The sequence below is a fragment of the Plasmodium vinckei genome (assembly GCF_900681995.1).
Source record: "Plasmodium vinckei vinckei genome assembly, chromosome: PVVCY_04".
Classification (NCBI taxonomy): domain Eukaryota; phylum Apicomplexa; class Aconoidasida; order Haemosporida; family Plasmodiidae; genus Plasmodium; species Plasmodium vinckei.
In genome coordinates this window covers 531,370-553,286 of record NC_051296.1, presented here as the reverse complement: position 1 = coordinate 553,286, position 21,917 = coordinate 531,370, and the positions used below count along the sequence as shown (strand labels likewise).

At 23.9% G+C, this 21,917-nt stretch overlaps 7 protein-coding genes across 7 annotated transcripts; 3 read left to right on the top strand and 4 right to left on the bottom strand.

The window, feature by feature from the left end:
* Positions 1-483: 483 nt before the first annotated feature.
* PVVCY_0401640 (exoribonuclease II, putative) lies at positions 484-4,819 on the bottom strand (the record flags this gene model as incomplete). The annotated part of the gene is made up of 2 exons (XM_008627679.2): positions 484-2,797; positions 2,904-4,819. The coding sequence occupies 2 exons, from the start codon at positions 4,817-4,819 to the stop codon at positions 484-486; spliced, it is 4,230 nt and encodes a 1,409-aa protein (XP_008625901.2).
* Positions 4,820-5,821: 1,002 nt separating this feature from the next.
* Positions 5,822-7,214, top strand: PVVCY_0401630 (vacuolar protein sorting-associated protein 46, putative; the record flags this gene model as incomplete). The annotated part of the gene is made up of 7 exons (XM_037634972.1): positions 5,822-5,884; positions 5,990-6,081; positions 6,308-6,422; positions 6,532-6,645; positions 6,813-6,881; positions 6,970-7,053; positions 7,164-7,214. 7 exons carry the CDS (start codon positions 5,822-5,824, stop codon positions 7,212-7,214), a joined length of 588 nt encoding a protein of 195 aa, XP_037490160.1.
* Positions 7,215-8,059: 845 nt separating this feature from the next.
* Positions 8,060-9,685, bottom strand: PVVCY_0401620 (conserved Plasmodium protein, unknown function; the record flags this gene model as incomplete). The annotated part of the gene is made up of 1 exon (XM_008627681.1): positions 8,060-9,685. The coding sequence occupies one exon, from the start codon at positions 9,683-9,685 to the stop codon at positions 8,060-8,062; it is 1,626 nt and encodes a 541-aa protein (XP_008625903.1).
* Positions 9,686-10,695: 1,010 nt separating this feature from the next.
* On the top strand, positions 10,696-12,012 carry PVVCY_0401610 (Maf-like protein, putative; the record flags this gene model as incomplete). Its single annotated transcript, XM_008627682.1, has 1 exon — positions 10,696-12,012. The coding sequence occupies one exon, from the start codon at positions 10,696-10,698 to the stop codon at positions 12,010-12,012; it is 1,317 nt and encodes a 438-aa protein (XP_008625904.1).
* A 484-nt stretch (positions 12,013-12,496) lies between these two features.
* On the bottom strand, positions 12,497-14,668 carry PVVCY_0401600 (dynein light intermediate chain 2, putative; the record flags this gene model as incomplete). The annotated part of the gene is made up of 1 exon (XM_008627683.1): positions 12,497-14,668. The coding sequence occupies one exon, from the start codon at positions 14,666-14,668 to the stop codon at positions 12,497-12,499; it is 2,172 nt and encodes a 723-aa protein (XP_008625905.1).
* Positions 14,669-16,611: 1,943 nt separating this feature from the next.
* On the top strand, positions 16,612-17,763 carry PVVCY_0401590 (arginase, putative; the record flags this gene model as incomplete). Its single annotated transcript, XM_008627684.1, has 1 exon — positions 16,612-17,763. The coding sequence occupies one exon, from the start codon at positions 16,612-16,614 to the stop codon at positions 17,761-17,763; it is 1,152 nt and encodes a 383-aa protein (XP_008625906.1).
* A 486-nt stretch (positions 17,764-18,249) lies between these two features.
* On the bottom strand, positions 18,250-20,286 carry PVVCY_0401580 (zinc finger protein, putative; the record flags this gene model as incomplete). Its single annotated transcript, XM_008627685.1, has 1 exon — positions 18,250-20,286. The coding sequence occupies one exon, from the start codon at positions 20,284-20,286 to the stop codon at positions 18,250-18,252; it is 2,037 nt and encodes a 678-aa protein (XP_008625907.1).
* Between the last annotated feature and the right edge of the window lie 1,631 nt (positions 20,287-21,917).

The following is a 21,917-nucleotide window of genomic DNA, read 5'->3' as shown; positions in this document are numbered from 1 at the left end:
ATATCATCTAATTTGGGTATGCCTAATATATATTACTATATGTGTTACGGCCTTTAGCATTTTTAGCAATAATTAAAAATTAAAAATGTTGAAAAGAGTTTGTTAAAGCAAACGTGGCTAAAGCCAGCAAAGAAACAGTCAAACAGTAATACGAAGCAAAATAAACAATTAAAAAAACAAAAAAAAATTTTGAAAAACTTTGTAAAATTTTAAAATCGGGGAAATTGTGTGAATCCTTAAATTTAGGAGTAAAAATATACACACGTTTTGCAAACAAAAAGCAGAAATTCCCATATTTTCACAAACATATGTACACATATTTATGATTCTTTTCAAAAATACAAATCAAAATATGTGACATAAATATATTGTAGCAATCCAAAAAATTCACATATAAAGAAAAATTAAAAATTGAAATTCCTATTTTTTTTTTTTCGTTTTTAATTTGTTCACTAGTTGGCATTGAAGTAAAAAATGCCATGACTACGGAAAACGCAAATTCCACATTTTAGCTCCTGGAATTAAAAATATTTCATTTTTTTGAAATCGGTTTATTTCTTTATATTGATCTAAGAAATTTTCCTTTTCCTTATTTGATAAGTAATTATCTTCTTTTGTAGATATAGATTGTTCATCATTAAAATTGTTAGATACTTCTTTATGGTCATCTATTTCATTGAAAATCTTTTCACAAGTAAGAGATTCATTTTTTTTTAATTTATTTGTGTTATCTACTTGTTTAGCATAAATACCATGAACATATAAATTATCATAAACATTTTGAAAACTTTTTTTTATTTCATTTTTTTCTAATTTTAATATTTTATATTGTACTTTTATTTTTGTATTTAAAATGTTTTTATAAATATGATTTAGAGACTCATTTTTTAATCGGTCTTCTTCATGTTCTTCTTTTTCCAAAGAACTTTTTGAAACATTTTCATTATTTTTTTTCAAATATATTTTATATAAAACATCTAATAAAGTATTATAAACAAATGTCCCTTCTTTATATGAAATCGAAATAAGTTCAAATTTTAAATCTAACAAATTTTCACTTACTGATTTTTCAGTCTCTAATAATGGCACATAAAAAGAAATTGCATTTTTCATTTTTTTTTCATCACAGATTGAATTTGTATATTCTATTTTTGTAACATCATCATGTTCTTCTTCCATTCTTTTATCAGACGATAATAAAATCGGAACTAAGCATGTGTAAGGAGTGTCAGAACAATTCATCTCATTAATAATTCCATCTTCATTAACATTTATGTAATTACAATTTAATATATTCATACATATATTTCTTTTTATGCTTTTTTTTATAATAATATCATGTATATAACTATGTGTCATAAAACTTATAACATTTTTATAAATATAAAAATTGTTTTTATATAATTCAATCTTATGTTCCTTCATAGTTCTATCCCTTTTTAAATCAACATTCTTAGCTTCATTCACAATCTGATCATTATCTATCGAATTAGATAAAGTTGTATCATCATTTTTTATTTTTTCAGATTTTTTCTCTCCCATTTTAAAGCTAGACCCCTTTACCATCTTAGATTTATATTCCTCATTTAAACAGACAAGATATTTGTTAAGGAAGAAATTTTTCATATGAATTTGTATATCATCTGCTTTTTTTTTATGACTATTACAAAGTTCACATATTTTTTTAATTTGCTCATAGTTATATAATGGTTGCTTTTTTTCTAAAATTGTATTTAAAATCCTATGAGTAATTATATCTATATATCTTCGAATAGGAGATGTAAAATGAATATAATTATTTAAACTCAAACCAAAATGATGTGCATTTTCATTTTTCTCGATATTTGGAATATAAATAGCTTGCTTATAAAATTTTAAAACATTATATTGTAAACATAAAAAACTATTTTTATCTAAAACTTTTTCACAAACTAATAATATATTATTTAAATTATTTTCTTTTATATTTATTATTTTATTTATCTTATTATATGTATGATAATCTATAAATTGTAATAAATTGTTTTTTATTTCATCTGATGAATCTTCATGGGTTCGTAAAATACCCAAATTATTACATTCACATATTTTATTACCAACTAAAAAGTTAGTCAATATCATCATTTCTTCTATTAGCATATGACTTTTTATTCTATTTTTTATTATTTTTACTTCAATATTTTCACTATCCATCTTTTGCATTATATTTTCAAACATACTTTCTAACTTATCCTCATCTTTATTCTTTTTGTCAGACACTATTTCATTTTTCAAACAATTTTTTACATAGTCTATCGAAATTGGAACCATTTTATTCATCTTTTTCTTATTATTTAAAAAAAACATTAATGACTCATCATGACTTATTGTTTTTCTTCCCATCTTATTTTTAATATGTTTTGATAGTAAATGTAAACGAAATATATCACTAGCAATTTTTACTGACAAATTGTATTTACTACATATTTCTTCAAACTCTGGAAATAAACAATCCAAATTTTTGTCTCCATTTATTAATATGTTTTCTTCCCATTTGTTCATGTAATCTTTTTCTAACTTGTCTATGCATGTATAAACTTCATCTATGAAATCCTCAACAATGTCATAACATAATTTATATCTACTCCTTATTATACATTTTTTCATTTTTACATTTTCACTATTTTTTTCTTTTATAAGTTCATACGGATTTGACACATCATCGATATTAAAAAAAACTGAAAAACTCAATTTATTTCCCGACGTGTTTAGAGAGCAAATATTTTCGCTGATCACGGACGGCAGCATGTGGAGCACCCTAAAAAGCAAAAAATAAAAGCAAAAAATAAAAGCAAAAAAATGAGGCATACAAAAATAAAAGCAAAAAAATGACAAGATAGAATGACAGTGGAGGCTTGACTTACATCAAATCCATGTAGAGTGTGTTGCACTGGGTCGAGGCCACTCTGTCGTAGTAAGAATTAGGAGGAATAAAAAAGGAAACGTCTGAAATATGAACACCTATTTTGTATTTATATTTTATATTTGAAAATTTATCAGGACGAATAAACTGAATAGATAAAGCATCATCTAAATCTTTTGCAGTTGGAGGATCAATAGTAAAAACATCTAAATGTGTTAATATTTCTCTATTTGTTAAAAGACTTTTAATCATATATTTTTCTATTTTTCTATTTTTTTCTTGTATTTCCTTCAAATAATTTATTTTTTTTTCAAACTCAATAGATAAATAATCTTTTTCCTTTGTTTTGAAAAGCCAATCATATTTTGTCCCTCCACCGACACATTTATTTTTTCTTTCTATAAAACTATTGATAAGTTTATTTCCGACTACTATTTCAGATTTTAAATAATTCATATCATCTTCTTTATATATATGAAAATTTACTTTATAAAAATGTAAAAAAAAATATATAATTGAAAAAAAGTTTTGCTCATTCCCTAAAATTGAAATTATATCTCCTGTTGGGTTTATTTCATTTTCTTCCCATTTTCGATAATTTATTAAAACATATAAATTTTTTTTTTTTTTTTTTATATAATTTAAAATTCTATTTGTTATTTCATCTGATGAGTCATATATAAAACATGGAAGTCTTGCATCTATGGGTTGAAATTTTGCAAATACTTTCCCATTCTTTTCACCTTTTTCTTGGTTATTCAACATATTTAATCCCTTTTCTCCTTCAAAAAAATTATTTATATATTCCTTAACATTTAAATAATTCAAATTGCAAACAATTTCATAATTCTTTCGCTCTAAAACGTTGACAACTCGACAAGAATTTTCCTCCTCTTTCATTTTGTCCGGTACATTTTCATTTTCATTTTTTTCCGTTTTTGAGTTTTTTATTATTTTTCTTCGACCAGTATATGCATATACTATGTCATTATTTAGGGCCCGATTTCTACTAATATATCCATAAACATTATAATATTTTTTTTTCAAATTTTCTAATCCTACTTTTTCTTCAACAACAAATGATTTGCTTGTATCAAATGGAGACACAAATAGCACTCCTTTGAAAACTTTATTTTTATCATTACTATCATTTTCTAATTCAATAACTTTATTTATCTTATCCATATCCCAATATTTTTCATATTTAACAAATACATAACTATTTTTATTTTTTTCTTTATTTAAACTAGACCCTTCAAAATTACATTCATTACTTTTACAATTTTCTTGAATCACTTTTTTTTCATCTTGTCCTTCACTACATATTTGCATATCATTACTGTTACTATTACTGTTACTATTCATGAGCTCGTTTCTATTTTCTAATGTCTCTACTCTTTTTTTGCAACTATGTTCATGTCCATTTTTTAAATTTGTTACCTCCTTGTTAAGTTTCTTTTGGCATGAACTGCCATCCTTAGATTTTAAATATATTTCCTTTCTTTTTAAATATTTTCCATTTGATGGAATATCCTGACTATTTATAGTATCCCGCTTACTAATCAGATATTTATTTTTACTACTAGTTCGGTCATTCTTTTCAACCTCCTTAAAACGGTTTACTGCATTTTCTTTATCATTATTAGTAACTGGTTCTTGTCTATCTGTTTTTTCCTGAACATGTTCCCCTTTTTTTCCTTTTAACTTGCTATAAACATTTTTATAAAATTCGATATCTTCACGTGAAATTGCATTATCAATTATTTTTTTATCTCGAATATTGTTATGCTGATTTTTATTTGCATTTTCTATAAGTCCATCTCTTTTACTTCTAACTTTTAAATCTCTTACTATTTTTATATTCTCGTATATTTTTGTATAAAAACAATGCCTTCTTATATTTTTAAAATAAAACATATTCGATTTTATTTCGAAAAATCCTTAACCAATACCTATATCAAACTCATACATATCGTTTATGTTTGCTTGTTAGGTATTAACAACTTATTGATAAGTAGGAAAACTCATATATCTCCATCACATTTTATTATACATTAGGTATTGAGTTGCTGTTATTTGCTATGTAGTTAGTTTGGCTATTTCCCTGTTTATGTGCCACATAGAGAAGTGACAGTATCCCCTTTTCCTTATACAAATGAAAGTAACAAATTTACTTTTAATTATGAGCAATGTACTGGGAAAAAGTAATGAGTGACAATTTTAAAAATCGAAAAAAAATCAAACACGTGGAATTAAAACAGAATATTTAAACTAAATAGTACAATGCCAACTTGAATTTGTACTAAACTAAAATTTTATTTCTTAATTAATTTTATCCATTATTTTTGCATTTGCTACTCTCATTATTTTTTATTTTTTTTTTTTCATAAAAATTGTAACAATTTATAGAAATTTTTTACTTATATGTAAATTAAAAGTGCGCAAAAATTTTCATACCCATTAATAAAAAAATATTATCAACATGCCAATATATGTTTGTATGTATGTATGTATGTAAATTTACTTATCCATTTAATTATTTACAATGTGTGACTAATAATTACAAATACATGGGTATATGTAACAAAAAAGAAATGGACGAGCATAAAATTGTAAAGTGACAATGTAAAGTAGCAAATGCAAAGAATAAATGACAAAGTTACGTGTTACAGTGGACGTACCCTTTGCATAATTTAATTTTATTTTATATTATTTAACTTAATTTCATTTTACAGTCAAACAATTTCAATTTATTAATTTATTTAACTATTTAAAATGCTACATTAATCAATAAATGGAAATTCATAAATAGTTACTATACTTATATGTGTGTATTCTTCAACTCCCATTTTTACCTTAACATACATATAAAGATATATTACTATCAAACAAATACTATTTATTTTTTTTTTTACAAAAATGGGAAATAAATTGTCCACAGAAGATCATATATTTCGTCTGAAGTTAAAAACCAAAGAACTTGTAAAATATATAACACTTCAAAATTATAAAAAAAAAATATGCACACCCAACTAAATATAATATTAAATTGAAATGTTTCATATCTATTTTGTTATATGTACTTAGGAAAAATTATCAAACCGCTCTGAGCTTGAAGAGAAACGATTTGTAATGGATGTCAAAAAAGCAATACAAGCTGGCAAAATTGATATGGCAAGGTAGGAGCAAAATGAACAAAATTAACAAGAAGTATAATACTATATTTCCTAGACCAACACACAAGCAATTTACTTTGCCACTCTAAAAAACAATGCTTTACGTACTTATCTTTAATGCATACATATATAAAATTACAGATCGAGGTCCATTTACTGTTCCGTTTTTCACTAAAAACTATATCATCCTACTGCTACAAATTTTTTTATTAACACTTTTTTTTTATAGATTATATGCTGAAAAATGTATAAGGAAAAAAAATGAAAAAATTAACTATCTAAATTTAAGTAATAAATTAGATGTCCTAGTTTCAAGATTAGAAGGGGCACACAGAAGCGCATCGGTTAGTACCAAAAATTATAACAACCTATTAATCTTTAAAAATAATTTACATTCCATATGCATATTGTCTATATATATATGCCAAATGTTTGGCTCATTATTTTATTCAGCTTGTTAAGGATGTCAGTGTGATGATTCCATTAATACAACAAATAAACTCAGAAACAAATGCAGTCAAAATAGGAAGTGACGTGATGAAATTGGAAAACATTTTCGATGAGATAGTAAGACATGCATACATACGAAAAATTGAAAATTTAAAATATGCACATAAATATGCTCATAAATATGTACATAAATATGTTCATAAATATGCTCATAAATATGTACATAAATATGCGCATAAATATATACCCCTCAATCATACTATATTATTATAACTTATTTACAGAGTATCACCTCAGACTTAATAAACGACACAGTACAAACTTCGTCTGCCATTGTAGCCCCTACAGAAGAAGTACATACTTATTAAAAAGAAAAAACAAAATATACTGCACTCTTTATCGACCTCACATTTTTTATTTTTTACACCCTTACCATTTTAGGTCGACGAATTAATATCAAAAATAGCAGATGAACATGCACTTAAATTAGATGGACAATTGGGTCCTACTAATACAATAAATAAAGTAACCATACTATTTCATACCTACACCAAATTTATCAACTATATAAATATATTAACCTTTTTTATAAGAACAATATTAATTTTGCTTTTTTTTTTTTTCTATTTTTCTAGCATTTGGAGGAAATTACCAATATGAGCGAAAGAATCAAAAATTTGAAATAAAACACAGAAAAAACATATTAAGAAAAGTTATACTGACTTTATAAATATGTTATTCTACATGCACAAGACAAGAAAATTGTATATATCTCACCTATCCTAATTTTAAGTATTCCTCATTTTATATTATTTGTTTTTTTTTATTTTATTCGCATATCCAATAATATATTTTTTCACATACATTTGTGGAAACATTGTTTTTAGTTGGTCTATGTTTTATTTTTAATTTTTTGAGACATATGTTTATTTTTACATAAGCCTGTATAATAAAATGCTTATAAATTATATTAACCAATCTAAGAAGTTATTACACATATCTATTTATTTTTATTATATTTTGTTGATTTTTCCATAATTTTTTTACTCTATATAACTATTTTAAAAACATTTTTACAATCTATTATATTTTTTCCATACATTTGATAATCACAATAATTTGAAAATGTTTCCAAAAAATATATATGTCTATGTTTGAAACTTTTCCTATTTATACGAAACATTATATATATATGGTTAGTATACCACCATTTAAGAGTTAAATAAATTACAAACAAATATAACAATAAAACAAAAGCTGTAATATAAGCTAAATATAGGTGAAACAAAATGAAAATATAACAAATCGAGACACCTAAAAATTCAACTTTATATTTTTACATTCAAAATTAAATATAACATATAAAACAACATACACACGCATATTGTTACTAAAAAAATTGATATAACCGTATTTATAAACAAATATGTTTTAAAAAAAAAAAAAAAGTATGTTCATAATTTTATTATAACAAACTAAATAAATGGCTAGTCAAAAAAGTTTTTTTTTCTGACCATGTTCATATTTTTATTCAAATATGTATTGACGAAATTACATTATTGATCAAATATTTAGCCATACTAAATAAGAATGTGTCTTTTTGTTTTTTTAATATTAATAATTCTTTATTCCTTAAATTATTATTTGTATCTATATTTATGTAAACACTTTTATGATTGTAATTTTCATCACTATTTGTAATACTTTTGGTTTTCTGTTTCTCTTTAAAGCATTCTTCATCATATTTTTCAAACAATATTTTGCAGTAAGAAAAAAATATCCTTCCATCATTACAATAATTATTATGATAATTATAGCTATTATTATTATTTTCATTTTTCAAATATTTTAGTAAATTTCTAAATTTTTTTTCGTTTATTGCTGTACACCTTAATATATAAGTTGATTGTCTTTGGGCACATTTTTGAATATATAATTTATACCACTTGTTATTTTTAAAAATGTTTTGATATAAATCTGCATATTCATTAGTTTTTAAAAAAAATAATTTTATATATTCTAAATAGCTTTTTTGTTTTAAAAATATATTTTTATTATCATATAGTATAAAAATTTCGGGCTGTAACTCTTTACCAATGAAAAATATTTTTCTTAATATAGCTTCAAAATTATTAAGCAAATTAAGTAAACTCTTGAAATAGGTATTAAATATATTAAATCTTAATAAATATTTCTTTTTATTGTTTTGCTCAACATTATTTGTAACATCTTTTAATATATATTTCTTCTTTGTTAATGAAATAACATTAGAACTGTTTACAGTCCCTTTATTATATGTATACGACTTTATGGCTGGTTGCACATTTTCAGTATTTAATTCTTTTAATTCATAAAATGTACCTTCATCATTATTATTTAAGCTATTTATAACCATGTAATATTTATTCTCTTTAATATCATGTATACTAAAAACAACATATGTATAGACACATATGATATAATTTTTTTTCATATCCCTAGTACATGTGCATTTTGTTATGGCTTCATCCATATAATTCCCTTTGTTATCACAAATACTATTATATTCATGACTATTGTTGCAACATTTTTTGTAAAGAAGGGCAAATCGCTTAACCTTTTGTATGCTTACTACTCGATAATTATTTTTAATATCGTCTTGATTTTTATAGTCATACTTTTTATTTAACAATTTGTTGAAATCTATTTTTTTTATTATATCACACGATTTCATATCAATTTCTTCAACTTCTTCAAGCCCAATAACATTAAAAAGGGAATCCGGATTAAATACATTTTTGGCATATCCTTCAATAAACCATATATTTTTTTTTTTATTTAAATTTTTTAATTTGTCTAAAACAGTTTGATTACTTTTAAACATATATTTTATTTTATCTTTTATATGTCTTATTGAATTTTTAAAAGTTAATATACTTTTTGTATTTTCATTGGATATATTAAACAACAAATATTTATTTCGCTCACAATTTTTGTCCACTCCTCTATACCATTTTATCCCTTTTGGGTATCCATTTGTTACACATTTATCTTTTAATTCATTCAAACAATATAATTTATTTACTCCGGGTACTAAATTATTTCCAGCTATTTTACTTGTTGCTTTATTTATTAGGAGGATTAAAAAAAGAGGGAAAAAATAAACTGAAATTTTCATACTTTATGCGTATGGCCCCAGTTGGAAAAATTTAAAAAAAATTCATTATACTAAGCACGTCATATATATATTTTTAACGTACCCTTTTAATCTTATATTTTCGTAGTTTAAAATAAAACAACTACATTCTCCAAACAATAATATAGCCTTATATTTGAGAATGATAAAAAAAAATTTTAATAGCCTACTAATAAATATGACTTGTTCATATATTTGTAGATATTTCTTGCCCTTAAAAAAAAATATGTACATATATAGCTATTTCATTAAATGTATTTCATTTTTATAGTTATTAATTAATTCATTTAATAGTTTTAAAAAATATATATTTGAATATATCTTTGTATGTATTTCACATATTTTGAACATACATTTTTTATCAACTTTATATTATGCTACTATTTTTACTCTCTTTTCCATTGTTTAAAAATAATATATTTTATTATTAATCGTATTTGCAATTGCATATTATTTTTTTTAAATGTGCATATGCGGACAAAAAAAGTCTCTCATATATTATTATAATATATAAAATGCATTAAATTTTTGTATATATATGAAAATTAATTTAGGTACCCAAATTACTATTTTAAGACTAGCTAAAACGAATTTTCCCCGATAAACTATTTTTCTCGTCATATATACGCATACTATACACATCACCCCATAATGCATTCACCTCTGAAGTACATATAATTTACACATTTTTCAAAAGCACAAATATATCATATATTTACTATCTTCCTTAATGTCTCCAATTAAGCATAATATATAATACGTATGCATATATCATTCTTTCCTTTTTATGCGCTATACATTTTTTATAAGTTTAAAAAAAAATGGCATACGTGAGAAAAACTTCGAAGCATATCATAATGATTTAGTAATATGTAATAATAATTTGAAATAAAAAAAATAGCTATATAATAATAGTGTAGCTACTACATATATGGCCATAAAAATAAAATCAGCAAAAAAAATTAATAAAAAAAGTTTTGGAAAATTATAAAATGAAGAGTGATGAAAATAGTGAAGAATTCAACGAATTTGAATTAGAAGTTGATGAAGAAGTCATTAAATACCTATCTTCCCTAATATCTAATCAAAATGTTAAGCATAAAATTGTGAAAATAAATAATTTAATAGACGACCAAATATGTAATCATATAGAAACTGGTAATGATCTGACTAATATTAACACTTTAAACAATGATCCTAAAGAAGAACATCAAAAGATAAAAACAAATCAAGAAACATTGGATACGTCTCATACTCCTAAGCAGACTAATGACGAAGCTAGCGAATATGATATTCATTCTAAAACTAGCGCCAATTTCGATCTCATAAAAACAAACACATTACCATTGTTTTTGGCCTCAAAATCAGGGCAGCAAAAAGAAGATAAAATAAAATGCAATGAAACTGAACACAAATGCAAGAACTTTAAAAGTTGCACTATACTAAATGAAACAACAGATGTCACAATTGTGTACAACAAAAATGATCCCCAAACAAACGTATTATATGTCTGCTATGATGAAGAAAATGATGAATGTGAAATATGTAATAGTTATAGACTTAAATATATGCCCAATATGAGCATATTTAAAAATAATAATATATCAGTTCCCCAAAAAAATATAAGTTCAAACGATATAAATAATGTATCAAAAAAATGCGATGAAAATTTATTAAATGCATTAAAAGATTATTTCTTTGTTTTAGGATCAACATCAAGTTCAAGGAAATATATTTTAAAAAAAAGTGATTTAAATTTTTTATCTGTTCAAACAAAAATCGATGAAAAAAAAATAGGATGTCGAAAAAAACTTGACCCATTTACATTAACATCAAATATATCAGTAGCAAAGGGAATGAAATTATTAAATATTATTAATAAGGATAATAAACTAAAACAACAAATTTTAGAATTAAGTAAAAACAAAAAAGTTATATTATTAGTAGGAGATGAAGTTATTTATTGTAATGGTCAAATATATGAAAAACCAAAAAATGAAAAAGAAGCATATAATTTTATTAAATCCTATAATAATAATAAATGCTATAGTTATAGCTCCATTACATTGATCGATTTTGTGTCTAACAAAATTATGACCGGAATTGATGAATCAGTTTTAAAGTTTAGCAACATGAATGATGACGTTATAAAAAATATTTTAAACGACGAATCCATCTATTATTGCGCTGGGGCATTAAAAATTGAAAACGACATTATGAGTAAATATTTACAAGAAATCAAGGGAAATATCGATAGCATCTTTGGCTTGTCCCTAAATCTGCTATTTCATTTGATCAACTTATTATGACATTTCTAGCGACTTTTTTTTTCTAGCTATTTTTCTAGCTATTTTTTTATAACTAGCTTTTATTTTTTTCTAGCTATTTTTCTAGCTATTTTTCTATACCCTTTTGTTTGGCAATTGTCCACTGCACACTCCGTCGTTTCGATGCACACAAGATGCATACAAAAGTTTTCGACAAACTAAATTTTGGTGCACACATTCTATAATAGTATGTAATGATTTCATTTTTTTTATACACATATAATATAACCAATTTAAAGGTGCTTACATATTGCATTTATGAAGTTTAGTAAAAGTTATATATATAAATACAAACATGGCGAAAAAAAAAATATCATAAAGAAAAGAATCACTTAATTATGTCCATATATGGGTACTTAGTTTTAATTGGAAACGAGTCTAGTCTACAAATACTTTATTTTGTTCTTCTTTTGCATGACGTCGTATTTTCTTTTATAGAAATATAAGGCCTAATTTTATCGTGTATTTATTTTATTATTTTTTTTTTTTTTTCTAAAATTAATGGATCAATAGTTGGTACACTAGGAGATTTAGATCTTCCTTTTTCAAGAAGGTTTTGAAAAAAACTATGCAAAAATTTATCGCTTTTGTCATTATTATTTTCATTATTTGTAACACTATAATTATTATTTCCATTATCATTTTCAGGATTGCTACTTTGATTTCGATTATCTTTATTATTCACCCCATTTGGCAATTCAATATTATCAATACTAATGCTATTCATATCTTTTTTTATATAGCCATTTGTCATATTATCATTGGAAGAGTTTGTAGATATACTAGCTAAAAAATCATTATAATAAATTGCAGGAACGATATTTTGGCTATGTTCAGCAACAATTGTTTTATTTGTCATTGGCTTAATAATAATAGAATCATATGGTTTATTGAAATTACCAACAAATGTATTTTTAATAGACTTATTTATTAATTCTTCATCATCATATCCTGAAGGTATAAATATTTTTTCATAACAATCTAATATTTCTTTTTCTTTAAATGGAAAATCATATAATCTATGCATCATATATTTATATAAAAGTTCAACATTAATTAGTTCATTTTTATTTATAGTATTACAAAATATTATTGCAGCTTGATAACTTATAGCTAAATTTCTTAAGTAAGATATAATTACATCTATATATCCTTGATATGTTCTATTATTTAATATTTCATATCCATCAGATTTACATATAACAAAAACTATCGGAAACGATAAATTTATTTTTATTAATTTTGCTTGACCCTCCTCTTCTTCTGTCACATTATTTACACTGTCTATACTTCCTTCCTTGTTTTTTTCAAAATCAGAATATCCCTCGATTTCATTCATTACATGATTCTCTTCTTGTTTGATATTTTTTTCATTTTTTTTCAAGCCTTTGTAATTATATATGTACTTCTCCAAATTGCTCTTCAACTCACTAACGACATCCATGTCATAGTCCGAATATACTTCCTCATAAATTTTATGCATAACATCAATCCAGCTGTTTATCTCTGAAATTATATTATATGGTTTATATAAATCAGTACAAATTAAAATAAGGATTTTTTTTATATTTTTAAAGTTTTTAAGATTTTTAATTAACAAACTAGTATAACAAGGATGTTGTAATATCCATACATGACTATTCCCTTGTATATCATGTATTTTTTTATCATCCTCAAAATTTTTTATATTTAAACATCCATAATCAAAAGGTAATACTCTTATTTCATTTTTATATAATAAGTCTGTATATTCTCCATCCCCTTCTAATGATATTCTTTGCAACGATTTTAATAATGAAGATTTTCCTACATCTTTATTTCCTAACACTATTATATGACTATTTTCAACCTCATCATTTTTATCTATATTTAATTTTTTTAATATTTTTTTATATATACTACTTTTTTTATGTCTTATTCCTTCGTAGTCATTACTTTTTTTTTTTTCAACATCCTCACTATGCAATTCATCTCCATATAACTCATATTTTTTTTCATCGTCAAACTTTATTTCATTTTTAGAAAAAATGTCTACCTTATCAAGTCCTTCAATTTCTATACTGTCATCCTTTTCATTTTTTATTTCATTTTTCATTCCATTTTTATGCTCACCTTTTTCAAAACCCTTCACACTTTCATTATGCTCAATCATATTATTTAATATTTTCATTTTAGAAACAATTTCTACTTCGTCCCCCACTTTATTTCCTTCATCTATTTCACTTTCTTTCTCTTCCTTTTGAATCTCTTGTATGCTCAACTTTTTACTAACACTGTTATTGCTCATATTTTTTATTTCATTTTGTTTTTTTTTATTTTTTAAATTCTCTTCATTCTTTAGTTTTGAAGTAGCTAACATGCTTGTACTATTTCCTTTTTCTATGCTTATGTTATTTTTTTTCATAAATAAATTTTCTTTTTTACTTTCCTGATCCTTTACAATTTCTTTTCCTTTTACATTCCCCTTCTTCTTCCATAAACTAACAGTACTCCCTTTTTTCAAAAAACTCGTTGAACTGTTTGAACTATTGGGTATTTCTTTTTTCAAAAAACTCGATGAACTGTTTAAAGCATTGGGGGTTTCTTTTTTCAAAAAACTCGATGAACTGTTTGAACTATTGGGTATTTCTTTTTTCATTTTTACACAAAATGTATGTCTTATTTGCTAATGTAAGGGCATGTATTATGCTTATACTTTTGTTTATGTTTTTGTTTGCACTTGCATTTGCATTTACAACTTTTGCAAGTGTATATCCTATTTTCAAATAACAGGCCTAGCCCAATGTGGCGAAAAAAATAATAAACAAAATAAATAAAGCAGGATAAATAAAGCAGAATAAATAAAACAGAATGAAGAAAAAAAACGTGCCTCCGTTTTGTAAATAAGGAAAATATTCAAATATACTTCCTTACATTTCTTTGAATTCCTCACATTCGGTAAGACAACAATTGACAATCTGCTAGCGCTAATATATCACCTCAGCAAAAGAAATAAAACAAATTTAATGAACAAGCAGAATGACGTGGCGTCTTATTATAAACTTAACTATTTAATGTAAAAATATAAATCAAAAATAAAGCTAAGAAAAAATACATATAAAATGAAAAAAGTATTTATATTAAATTTGTCAAATATATATATTTAAAAAAAAAAATAAAATGTGCACAGTATTTAAAATTTTTTTTTTTTTTATTTCCTTAACTATTTCAATATAAATACAAATAATTTTGTCTATATAAATTATTTTAAAATATCTTCTTAAATAAATTACAAATATAAAAAATGTCTTTTTTTTCGATAAATATATTACGTTGTTTTTCCATTATCATTTTTTATTTATGTATAAATTTTAAACATTTTTCCCATTCATAAATATGTATATATATACATGTTATGACTTAAAGTAAGGCAAAACAAGCAATATAAATAGTACATACAAAATAATTAACCAAACTATGTTGACCATATTTTTACTTTCCGACAAAGTACAAACCTATAACGACTGTAGAATGCATACCTCATAAAGTTGACACGTTTGCGATCCAAACAAGGAAGAGATTGGACGAGATTGAAAAAAAAAACTTTCACCTGCTATATATTTCTCTTTCACCTGCTACATATTTCTCTTTCCCTCCTAACTTACAAAATAAAAACTTTTTAATAATCAAACAAATACCCCCCATAGTTTTACAAAAATGTAAGAACAGAAAAACAAATCAATATTCCTTATAACTGTAGTTTTAAACATGCCTATACATATTTAATAGTATATAACTATTTATGACATTATACAGAAGGTGAAAAAAAAAACCTGCTCCATATCCTGATCCCTAAATAAAATAAACAACCCAATACATAATTAAATTTGTTAATTAAATTTGTACAATTAAATTTGTTAGTTAAATTTGTAAAATTATTGCTGAATTATTTCTACATATTTTTATTTGAAAAAATTAACCTTTACAAAGTATGCATAATAAATAAGTATACATAAGCATGCATATGTAACATTGCCCATATTTAGAAAAGGGGAAACACGGAAACAAAAATTATTATTTTTTTAATTAATATATATCAAAGTCAAACAATTTTTTTATTATCCTTATTAATGTTTTGCATAAATAGATCCCATAAATTTTTTTTATATGTTAGTTGTTTGATTATTACATATTTTAATTAGAATAATTATATTAGGAAAATTTACAAATTTTATTTTCAGATTATGTAACAATATCGATTTTAACTTATTTTTAAACTCGACAATTTGTATATAATTATATATTATTTATTTGTTTTGGTGTGAAATATAATTAATTGTTTGAGTTTGCTTATTTTTTATAATTAATTCCAATTTGATATATATTTTTTTTTATTCCTTCATAACTTATTATAATTAAGTATAATTTATATTTGTTTTATATATACTATTTGTTTCACACTTTGAAAATTGTTTGCCACCCTTAGTCCTGCTCTTAAGTAGGTTTACTATACCCCCATACAACAAGGCATCACCAGCTCAGTCAAACAACTGCCATACAGTAAGCTATTACTAAGCCAAACTGCCGAGCAAACTTCACAATATGTACGACTACATTCAGGACTATTTGATGAACCATAAAGATGAAAAAAATATCTATGTTAATCAAAGTGTATCGATAATTGGTTCTCCATTAGCTGCTGGTCAATCTCTTGGAGGTGTAAATATGGCATGTGATAATTTAAGAAAACTAGGACTACATAACGTTATTAAATCTGTAGGTTGGGAATATGAAGATGTCGGAAATATCGGTGAACATACCACAACCAATTGCATTCTAAAACGGAAAAATGCTCCAAAGATGAATGGCAACATTGATATCAAAATGAATCGCAAGCTAAATGGGGAACTAAATGGCAAGCTAAATGGGGTACTAAATGGCAAGCTAAATGGGGAACTAAATGGAAGGGACGACTCAACCTACTATAACAACATAAAAAATGTAGAAACAATTGGCAAATTTAGTGAAAAACTATTTCAAACAATGACTCATGAATTAAAGAAAAAAAATTTTGTTTTAAATGTCGGAGGAGATCATGGAGTCGCATTTGCAAGTATATTAAGTTCATTACAATTATATAAAAATTTAAAAGTTATATGGATCGATGCCCATGGTGATATAAATATACCCGAGACATCCCCATCAGGAAATTATCATGGAATGACATTGGCACATGCTTTAGGATTATTTAAAAAAAAAACTCCATACTTTGAATGGTCTGAAAAATTATTACATTTAAAACCAGAACATGTAGCAATTATCGGAATAAGAGACATAGATAAATATGAAAAAATTATATTAAGAAAATGTAATATAAATTATTATACTATGTTTGATATAGATAAGAAAGGAATCTATAATGTTATTTGTGAAGCTTTAAATAGGATTGACCCCAATCATAATTCACCTATACATATATCATTAGATATAGATAGTGTTGATTCTATGTTTGCACCCGGAACTGGAACTATAGCAAAAGGGGGATTAAATTATAGAGAAATAAACTTATTAATGAAAGTATTAGCAGATACAAAACGAGTTATATCTATGGACATTGTAGAATATAATCCATTATTAGATGAAGACGATAAAGTTGTTCATGGTGATTCTTTACCAATAGATCCTAATGCTACAAAAACAGGAAAGTTATGTCTAGAACTTATTGCCAGAATCTTAGGCAATGATATCGTTTAAAACTGATCATTATTTGTATGTTTGTCTAGTATTTATCTCATTATATGTTCATATGTTCATCTATTTTGACGTGCATCTGTGTTTGTACACGCTTAAAAAACTTTTATAATTCTTAATTATATTATAAATATAAATAAAATTCCAAATTAGTATACAAGTTAATTAAAGTTTTAAAAAAATATGTTTTAATTATATTGCATTGATTATATAATAAAAAAAAAAAAGCATGTAGATGTTGTTTGCGCATTATATATATGCCAAATGAATATGCATATATAAAAATTGGGAGTGTCAAAAAAAAAAAATTAAAAAATATGCAAGAAAAACAGTGTATATTCTCTATATATAATACATGTATAAATATGCATGGAAACGTTGAAACTGTGTAGAAATGCGTGGATGTATTTGCATGGTCACGTCTAAACCTTCAAAACTTCTAAGCCTTATAAACCTTCAAAACTTCCAAAACTTCCAAAACTTCTAAACCTACAGAATGAATAGAGAGTTGTCGTACTTATCGATCTGATTTTTATGGGGATCACAATTATTAAACTTGTTACTAACATTATTACACATTCCATAATTAAATATTTTAAAATAATCTTGCTCCGAATTAAATGGTTTTTCTTTTTCAAACCCTGCATAATTTTCCCAACCTTCAAATTTCTCATTAGGTTGCTCATTACCCCAATGCTCATACTTATCATTATTTCCATTCCAAACTAAATTATTATCACATATATAATTTACATTACTCATAATATTATTTCTTTGATGCATTTCTATATCCATTTCTCTTCTATTATTTATATAAAAATTATGTTCTGATTCACCATTCCTTATATTCTTATTTAAAACATGTTCTGGCATACCCATAGAAATACTACCATTTTCATTATCCATCACTCGATTATTATTGTTTTCAAACTCATAATTACTATAATTAACTATGTTATTCATTCCTGGATATTTATAATAATTCATATTTCTAATATTATCAATTTCATTATTTATATTAGGATGTAGAGCTAAATTATTTATTTCATCTCCTTCAACCAAATTTGGAATATTAAATTTTAATAGAGGTGAAGGATAATTTGCAATATTATTATTTGATACACTATTTATAATTGGATTATTTACATTTTTAATATAATTTATAGATCCTGTTAAATTATTATTTTTACTTTCTTTATCACATATTAATATATTTTTATTATCTAACCCACCTTTATTATTATTATAATTTTCATCAACCATTTCAACACGTCCATTTACTACAACTTCATTTGAAATTCCACTCGAATAATTTTTTCGAAACTTTTCTATAGAACTACTATTATCCTCTAAAAATGATAAAACGTTTAGATTGTCATTTAAAAATTGTTCTTCATTAAATTTAGAATTATCTTCATGTTTTAAATAATTTGGTAATGCTCCTCCCACCATATTATTTACATTATTATGTCCATTTTTATGATTACTATTTGAATTATCATATTTTATATTCTTTCCATTATAATGTTTATTTCTATATTCTGATATTTCTTCATTTTGCTTATTAACTTGATTTTCTATTCCATTTTCAATTTGCTTATTCATTGCCTTGTTTGCTTGTTTTGTCATTTTTTTGTTCATCCTTTTGTTATTATTTCCGTTGTTATTCCCTACAATGGTCTCATTACCATTGCTATTGTCACCCATTTTATTATTATTTTGTGAATTTTTATTTCCATTTTTTGTGTTTTGTTTTGTAGATTTATTTTTATATTCATGGTTGTGCTCACCACTGTTTGTATCATTGACCGCATGGTGATCAGCTGAATCTGCTCCATCATCTTCTGTTAATACATTATTATATTTATTAGATCCACTATTTCTTTCTTTTTTTTTAGGGAATACACAATATGTTTCATTCCTTTTTGAATTATCACCAGTACTACTACTATCTGTTCCGCCTTTCTTTTTATCATATTCAGATTTATTATTATTTATATTTTCATTTTTTGTTTTACATGTACCTATAATTATATTTTTATCTGTTATTTCCATTGGATTTTCTCTTAGTTCATTTAGTCCATGAGCATATCTACAAAACTGTCCTGAAAAACATTTACCTTTACTATAACTTTCACATAAAGCTGTTTTATATAAATTTTCAGTTGCTCTTAGTTCAATATTTGTATGTGCATATTTACATTTTTTATCATTACATGCTTCATTTATTTTTAATTTTGGACATAAACTAGTTTTACATAAGTTTGGTAATTCTCTTAATTCATTTTGAGCATGTGCATATAAACAGGTTTTTCTTCTCTCACACTTTCCTTTAATATACCATGGACATATTTTTGTTTTATAAAATAATATTCTACGTTCACTTGTACTTACAACATTATTTAAATTCTCATCTGATTTATTATGTTTCCCATCATTTTTGTTGTCATTACTTCCTTTTTCTTTTGCTCCATTTGATCCTCCTTTTTTATCTCCGTACTTTGAATTCCCCTTTTTATTATGCATTTTACTTATTTTCAATATGTTCAAAGTTGCAAAATGTAAAAATGTACTATGTCACACTTTCTTGTTACAATATGAACAAGCAAAACTTTGCAACCACTTTAAGTTTAAAAAAAAAATGTATAAAGAATGAGCAAATAAACACGTAACAAATTTAAAGCTACGCAAACGTATACATACAACCCAAATATATATAATGCAAATATTTTTTAAAAAATTAAATCTTGTGCATTCTTTCAAAACTTCTTATAAAGTATACCCACTACAAAAGCACATATAAATATGTATATACATACAAAGATAGGCATGTCCCTATATTACGTACATAATTTTTGCACGTCTTACTAACACTTTACCTCCTATACAATTTTTTAAACATTCTTAATTTGTATATACTCGTCCAAACATGCAACACTAAAATGAATATATAGTTTGATAATACTATACAGTATATAAACTTTTACAACTATAGAGAATAACTACGGCTTTAAATATATTTAATTATGCATACGTACAAATATTACATATATTTACACATGTTCATGCTTTATGGATTTACAAATCCTAATCAATGCATATGCAAAAAAATAAAAAAAATAAAAAAAATAAAATTCAAAGAAAGTCTAATTTTGTCAACATATAAATAAGCATTACTCAATCATCTTTAATCCTTTATATATATTTTCTTAAAATGTAAAACTATAAAAAAAAAAATAGATCAAAAACTAGATAAAAATATAAAACAATAGTAATAAGTTTTCTGTTCTAATTTGCTAAGTATATTTACAACTGCATTCTATACACATACATACAACAATTATGTATTTTTTTTTTTCAGGATAGATATATATAAAAACAAATTAATATATGATCTTGCTCATATATTATAAATAATATGTTTAAATACATAAAATGTGATATACATTAATAATTAAAAACAAAAAGAATTGGCATATATGCATGTGTATAACATTAATAAAGCAATAACCATATGTATATATACACTTTAATATATAGTGAGATGAAAAAAAAAAAAAATAATAATAGAATATATTTACTCCTTTTTGTTTTTATAAATCGAGCAAATTAAATATCTATACAAGTTCACTATATATATATATGAGTATTAACTTAATAAAATATAAATATACATATGATATCTCTTTTTATCCACATTAAAAAAAAAAAAAAAAAACATATACTAATTTAAAAAAATTGTAAACAATGGGAAAAATATAACAATAAACAAAACTATTAAATTCTAAATATGAAAAAAAATAAATATATATATATTACATACACATAAATAATATAATTCATATATTGTCTTGAAATAAACAAATAAAATCGTTCAATTATTATACTCTCTTTATTATATAGGTATGGCTTAACAAGATTATACCATTACATATATATATATCTAAACTCGAATAACATATTAATATATACATATACATATACAACAACAATATAATAATATATACATATATACATATACAACAACAACGTCAAAGATTGATTAAATATATAATCCATATATAGGTATATTTTTTTATATACTATATGAAAGTTTTTCAACACTTTCAACACAAAAAATTAACTATTAAAAATTATTAAAATGAATTTAAGCAAAA